At 51.2% G+C, this 7,419-nt stretch overlaps 1 protein-coding gene across 1 annotated transcript; it reads left to right on the plus strand.

Moving 5' to 3' along the window:
- The first annotated feature begins 3,319 nt into the window (after positions 1-3,319).
- Positions 3,320-4,954, plus strand: LOC128071762 (basic proline-rich protein-like). The gene has a single exon (XM_052664787.1). The coding sequence runs from the start codon at positions 3,320-3,322 to the stop codon at positions 4,952-4,954; it is 1,635 nt and encodes a 544-aa protein (XP_052520747.1).
- Positions 4,955-7,419: the final 2,465 nt, after the last annotated feature.

Here is a 7,419-nt window from a genome sequence, read left to right on the forward strand (position 1 = left end):
TCCGCAGAACTAAAGAAAATTTTAGTTTTGGGAAAGGGTATTTTGGATAAGAAACCTGTCTGAGAACTTTGGGAGTAGCAGAAGCAAAAAGGGCACAGAAGTAAACTCTAAGACTGCTTGGATACTTCAGAAAGAAATTTAAAAGGAATGACAACATTCTGCTAGACATTGGAATAATAGAAATTCTGAGACAGCATATGACATACATTGACAGACTCTGGAAAACACTGTCTTGGGAACAATGACCCATTTAGCTTAACATCCTGCTTTAATTTAAAGAACAGCAAGGGTAGCATTGACTCAAAGTCTTAATTCTTCTACACACAGGTGTTTTAGAAGACTATAGAGTTTGTCAGCTGTGACCAACAAATTGGATACTTCGAATTTACAGCACTATTACTCAGAAAGCCCACTTTAGAAAATAAATCCATTGATGTTTGAGCTACAGGTGTAGTTCTCTAGCACATGGCTCATCCAAAGACTGTGTCAAAAGCTCCACTTAGAGTTTACATTTATACTTCCTTATGAAGCCAGATATTGAATCTATCTCCATCCTTTTGAAACAGTTGTATGGGTGAGCTATTCAGATAGCTTTAGAAATGTTCTGTTTTTATTGCTATGCATCATATGCTAAGTAAATTACTTTAGAGCTTGCAAGATGACCAGTGTTACACTCACCACAAATGCAGATGCCTCCCAAGATGCAGACACCCAACTAGTATTAAAGATGCCATAGCTAAGGCATCAAAAGACCCTGATGCCCTGAGGCATCAAAATGTCTGCAACATTCTTTACTACTCCTGAACTTAGCAAAATCTAGATGAGGAGCCAAGATTAAAAGTGTGCTCTTATATTACTAATTAGAACATTTAGTTTTGATAACGTTAAAAATTAAAAAACAGTACAGAAGCTATTAATTCATGTAATTTGAATTTGAGAAACAAGCTCAGATTTTGTTTCTTAGGATTCATTTCTTCCCAACAAAGTAATTGAGAAGAAATTGTAAATACGCATTCAGCTCAGTTTAACAGAAGACTCGTAATATTTTTTTTTCTTAAGAAACAAAGCAAACAAATTAAGGTCCCCCTCCCCCCACCACACACTCAAGGACTTCGGTATTATCAGCAACAAATCTGATACAAACAATTCAGATACAGAAAATGAACATCTAGTTACACTGAAAATTACGTGACATTTCTTCAAGGAGAAAGGTAAGGCTTTTAGGTTTCCTAGATCAGTGAGAGAGGGAGAAATTCCTTGCAACTATGAAGTGTTTCAGCCTCTATCCCCACCAACCTCAACAGGCCGGGACAAGTGCAATACCACAGAAACGCACAGCATTGCAACTGATCCCAACCTGTGTAGAAAGGGGTACAATTTCTCCACATTTACTGACTGACTTGTCACTGCCACAGTCAGTTTTGCATGGATTTGCACAGCAGAGTATCATACAGCTGGATGCAAACCTGCAAAACTAACCAGAGAACAGTGTTCAATTTAACAACAAATAAATTGCAAAACATGCTGAATATGTAGTTCTACAGCTAGCAGTACTTTAAGTGCTTATAATGCAGTAGATTAGTGAACACTACCTGCACTATAAGCACTTTAGTGCTACAAGAGCTGTCATCCACTAGTCTGCTGTTAAAAGTGAGAAAGGCCAGAAAACATCCCATAATCAGCAGAAAACCTTCAGACTCCTTGATGTAGATTATAACAGGCCACCATCAGTTTTGCATAGATTTGCACAACTACATTCTTCCTGTAGTGCAACTATGCAAAACTAACAGAAGACTGCAAAGCAGAAAGCTACTGGAACATCTACAGTAATAGCCTGAGTGACTGGATGAAGACATAACTTCTTATGCCAGAAGGAGCACTTAGGGCAGTAGATGCTAATCTACTTCACTATCTGCACTAGATGCACCTTAGTACAAAAAGCACTTGACACCACCACACAGTACCTTTCCAATCTCTGAAGTCCTGCAAGATCTCCTGAGGCAGTTGTCAACATAATGCTACAAGTGCCTTCACTGCAGTAGGTTCTATATATCACTACCTGCACTGTAAGCACTTTGACATTACTCTGACGCAACCAGCTTTTTTAGTAATTCAAGATATGTTGTTTACTTTGTTCCTGCTGAAAGAAAAGAACAAAGTGAGTACTGGGTCAGATTCTGAGTTGCACACTTTCAAGAACCAATATTCAGCCTCCATTTCTCTCAGAGTTAGCTTGAGCAGCACACTAACTCAGTCCAGGACTCTCCTACAAAGTACCGGGGACATCAGAATTAATGCTGACAATAGCAGAAAAGCCCATTTGTGAAAATGCATCAACTACCTTTCCTGTACCATTTTCAGAACAACATCAAAATTTCCATACATAAAAAATAACTATTCCCTTCCAAAGGCCAATCTGCAGCTGTAAGGGCAAGCTGTATCTCAGTAATAATAATAATAATAATAATAATAAAAAAAAAAAGATAAGGCCATAAGTTTTTAAGCGAATATAAACAAAGTTAATGCTCAATTTGGATAATTAAGATTTAGAAATTACATTCAGTAGATCCTATTATCCTTCTGAATTCCAGAAAGCACCTTATAAAAAAGCAGCTGGTAAGTAATGTTGTCTATTTTGCAGACAGATTGTAACATTTACTGTTACTGCCACAGATACCCTTTGCCTCAAGAGGGTTCCTCCCACTGGGTTTAGATGGGTCTGCCCTGCACTCAGAAAAGTTTCCAGTAATGGCTGTAAGTTACCCTAGCAAGTTACAGCTGCTTATTACAGATGTGAGATTCAAATAAAGCATGGGAGTGCTACATTCAAAACCTGAAAGTACATTTTATTCCCTTTTAAATTTGGTGTATTATATGAATGTGAAGTCTACCTTACCTGCACATAACAGAAAACTCAATAATATGAGTAATATCTTGAAAACACAGGAGTTTTTTTAAACTGAAAAAGAACTTCACTGAAGAACAAAAAAAAAAAAAACACGATTTAAACATGTTATAGAGTCCTTCACCACCCAGCTGCTTTTGTCAGACAGATGAATGTTCAAAAAAAAAAAAATGTGTATCACTCTCCTCTGAACGGGAGAAATTGTGGGCTGCTAAACATGCCTGCAATCCCAGGAAAGTCTTTCAAATTTAGTGCACGACCAAGCTCTCAGGCTCTGCTTTAACAGCACAAGCTCTGCATTAAAAAAAAAAAATTAATACAAGATAAGCGCTTACCATTTCCTGTGAAAAGCAACTTTCCCCACGAACACTCCACTGCAACATCCACAACAAGCTCCCGCATTTTCTGCCGCCCATGTCGATACTGCAAAAATACCACCGAATTACTTGCTTCGGGTCGCTGCGGAGAGAACAAAGTCACAAACCAAGTTTCCCGGTATCCTCCCCTTTATATTCCCCCCCGAAGGGCGCGAAACGCTCGGCTGCTCCCCGAGAGCAGCGGCCGCCCCCAGTCCCGAGACCTCCCTTTACCCAAAAGCCGACCGCCGGCGCAGCGGAGACCGTCCCGGCGCGCTCCCTCCCGCCTAGCGCGGCCCACAGGAGGCGCGGGGAGGCCGTGGCCGCGGGCCATGTGCCGCAGGCCCCTTCCCGGCCGGGCCCGCGCCCCTCACGGCGCAGCACGTGTTCCTGCGAGAACACAGGCGGCCGTGCGCCGCGCGTCCGCGCGTCCACCAGGGGGCGCCGCCACAACCGCCGCGGAGGTCACAGCCCGGCTACGGCGTGCCGCCCCCCGCCCCCCACCGCCAGACCGGGCCCGCCGAGCCCCGCGGCCCAGGCGGAGGGGAAGGGGCCGGGCCCGCCCGCTCCCGAGGGCCGCCCGGATGGGAAGGGGCCGCGGCGGGGGGAGGGGAAGCGGCTCCCCGGGCCGCCGCTGCCCACACGCGGCTCCGGGCCTAACAGGGAACAATCGGCCCCAGCACGCAGCCGCCGCCATGTCCCCCGCCTCCTCCCCCTCCCCAGCAACATGGCGCCGCCGAGGCCCCGCAGCTGCCGCCGCGCCGATTTCGTAACGAAGCCCGTGGCTCTCGGGCAGCGCGGGGCCCTCCCGCGGCCCCTCTCTCGCCCGCCCGAGGGAGGCGGGAGCCCGTGCCCCACCGCCCGCTCTCCCACGCCGCCGAGGAGCGCGGCCCGGAGGAGGGGAGGAAGAGGAGGGCCCGCCGCCCCCGCCCCTCTGCGAACAAAAGCCCACGCGGAGGGGCCCGGGACGCGCTCGCAGCCCGCGGCGCTGCCCCCCTCCCCGGGGCCCCGCGCCCCCTCCCCCGGGGGGCGGCGGAGCACAAAGCGCCTCCGCCGGGAACTCCCCGAGAAGCCCCCCCCTGCCCCTCCCCGCCGCCTCCACCTCCCGCGTTACCGCCGCTGCCGTTCCCGAGCTGGGCGTGGGCGGCGAACGGAGCCCCCGAGCCGCCGCGGCCTCTGCCCCATGTGCCGCTTTGTTCTGGCGCCGCCAGCTCCCCCCCGCGCCGCGCCGGGCACGCCACAAACTTTCCCGGCCGGGCCTCGGGCCGCCGGGGCACGGCCCCCGCCCGCAACCACCGCGGCCGCTGCCATTGTGCAGCGCCGCCCGCCCGGGGGGCTCGGCCGCTCCCCGCGCCGGGCCCGGGCCGCGGCCGGGGGGGAGGAAGGGGAGAAAGGGGGCGGCGGGGCTCGCCGCAGCGGCGCGAGGCGCGCACGCTTTTCAAATCTCCCTCATTCCGGCCCCTCCCGCCCCGTGTGCGAGCTCGGGAGGCGCCGTCGCCGCCGCCGCGGCTGCCATGCGCCCTGCTCCCGCTCTCCCCCGCCGCCCACCCACTCACCCACACACCCACACCCCCTCCCGCCGCCCCGGCCACTCACAGCGGCCCGTCCGCCCGCACCCCCCGCGCCGCCGCCGCGCTGCCCCCCGCTCCTCACCGCCACGGCTCTGCCGGCGGCCACGCGCGCGCGGCAGTGACACTCACCCGCCGGCGGCCGCCACCATCTTCCCTCCGCCCGGCCCCGGCGCCCCGCGCGGCGGCGGCAACGGGGCGAGGCGCGGGGCGCCGCCGCTCCCGGCGGAGCCCGTGGGGGTGGAGGGGGGGGAAGCGGCGTGGAGGCGGCGGGTCCCGGCAGCGACGGCGGCTGGGCTCGGGGACCATGTGGGTGAATGAAGGGCGGCGGCTCCCGCCTCAACGTAAATATCCACAAGCCCCGCTCCGCCCTCATTAGAATAGAAAACAAAGTGCTTCCGAGCAGCCGCGCCGCCCAATCGCCGGCCTCAGACCCCCGCCCCCGCCCGCAGCTGCCGCCTGCTGCAATTCATCCACACATCAGGCATGCACCGAGCGAGCGAGCGAGCGGCCTGCCCTGCCCCGCACCGCCCGCACCCCGCGCCACCGCCACAAACTTTGTCTCCGCCGCTGCGGCGCGGCACGACGGCACGGCACGGCGCATCGCGCTGCGCAGGCGGTGCGGTGCGGTACGCAAGGAGGGAGCGGCGCGCGCGGCGGCCCGGCGCAGGGCTGCACTTGTCCGAGCGGGAAGCGCGGAGCACGCGGGAGGGTGGGTGTGGAGGCAGCGGGGTGCGCAGAGGGCAGATGTGCCGCTTCCTGCAGCCACCATGAGCTGCGGCTGCCCCGCCAGGAGCCCAGGCCGGTAGCTATGCGGGTTGCTCCGTGCAGGGATGGAGGAGTGCTGGAGGTGACACGTGCGTGCAGAGTGTGGGGGCTTCCCCGTGGCCCCGTGTCACCGCTGCGTTGCGTGAACTCGTAGGAAGCAATGGCGAGAGGTTAGCATCCTTCCACACGGTGTAGGTGCATCTTTGAGAGCAAGCATTTACTTCAGTATTATTAAAGGTGCCTTTAACTACGAGTATTTGATAGAACGAATTTTTTAGACCTAAGTTTCCCTGTCTGGATGGAGATTCAGAAATCACTTTATCTTCCCAGTAAAAGGGTCAGAAAAGTGGGACCCTGGATTTGTCATTCCTGAAGCACTTTGTTCTTGTCTGATGTCGTACCACCATGGTGATATCTGCAGATAACAGAATATTCATTTATATACATTTTTATTCTTGTTACCTTTAGTACATTTTGGAGAAAGTTTACTTGTTTCCCACTTTATTGCATGTTGTGGTCGTTTGCAGGGGAGTGCTGGCAGTTCCTAACCTCATGGTGTTTCATTAGAGCTGCAGCACTATCTTTTAGATCACTTTGCTGTTTGAACCTTTGAGAAGTGATAATGTTCAGGGAGTATTACTGTTTATACGTGGTGTTAGATACCATGGAAGTAGACCCAATATAAAACAAAGTAGTTGTAGTATTGCTGTGGCTCTCTCACAACCGCGATGCTGAGGCTCTTTTCCCACTCCTTCCACCCTGCAGTTTATTTATTTTTCCTCTTTTTCTTGCTTTTTTTTTTTTTTCTTTTCCTGTTCTCGTGTTACTTTTGCCAAACAGGCCAACAAAAAGCAATCAATAAGATGCACATGTAAACCTGCACATGTAAACCTGATGATTTAGTGAAATCCAGGCCTTCCCAAACCTGGTGGCAATATTCCTGCAGACTGAAAACCGAACAGGTATTGGTTCAGTCCCTATATCTGAAGATCCTCATTGGCTTTTGCAAAGCTGAGCAAGTGTTGTCTTCTCAGAATTTAAAGTGAAAGAAGCAGTAAGGGAAGTCACGTTATATCTTACTGTGTAGAAGAAAGATAATTGTATGGGAGAAAGAATACAAGACTTGTTGCAACGGCTTTGTTCAGCTAAACAGAGGGGATGTAGTGACCTCAGGAACTGGGTTTGTGTCCCTGCCAGCACACAATGCCACTGATGGAAGAAATGTGTGGCTTCACTGTGCCTGGAGGATGGAATCTGCCTCCTACTGAAACCAGGAGGACACTCCTCATGAAATCCATGAGCGCATGTACCACCTCTGAGCATGTCTCTTGATATCTTCTGTTTCCCAGCTCTGTGGGGTTCACCTCCAGAAAAAAATGTCATTGGAAGTGGCTTTGGAGTACCATCCACAAAGGTAAAAATGGCTTTTCTGAAAGGAAAGCCCACAAGACCAAGTCAAAGTCAAATTTCCCCTTTATGTGTTAAACAGTAAATCCTGGTCTGTATCTGACAGATAAAACTCAGAAACAGAGGTCCTAAGGTCACTGTTCTTTCATGTATACTAACTCATCTTTTTGTCTTTTCTGGACATCTTGTTTTTCTTTACTACAGTAGCTGAGCACATCACATTGATCACACCCCACATCACGGTGTGGCATAGCAATTGCTGTTCCCATGTTACAGATGAAGGATGTGATGTAGTAAAGAACAGATTGCGGCTCTTTCAAAATCAAGGTTGAAACCAGAGCTGCATTTTTTTCTCTTTCTTAATCAATACGAAGAATATGAAAAAAAAAACATTATTCTTTATACACCACTTGAA

This window comes from Tympanuchus pallidicinctus, unplaced genomic scaffold (assembly GCF_026119805.1).
Source record: "Tympanuchus pallidicinctus isolate F22 unplaced genomic scaffold, pur_lepc_1.0 scaffold6, whole genome shotgun sequence".
NCBI lineage: Eukaryota > Metazoa > Chordata > Aves > Galliformes > Phasianidae > Tympanuchus > Tympanuchus pallidicinctus.

What these genes read in the sequence shown, in the direction of transcription:
- LOC128071762 (XM_052664787.1), top strand. Translation starts at nt 3,320, where the DNA reads ATGTCGATACTGCAAAAATACCACCGAATTACTTGCTTCGGGTCGCTG.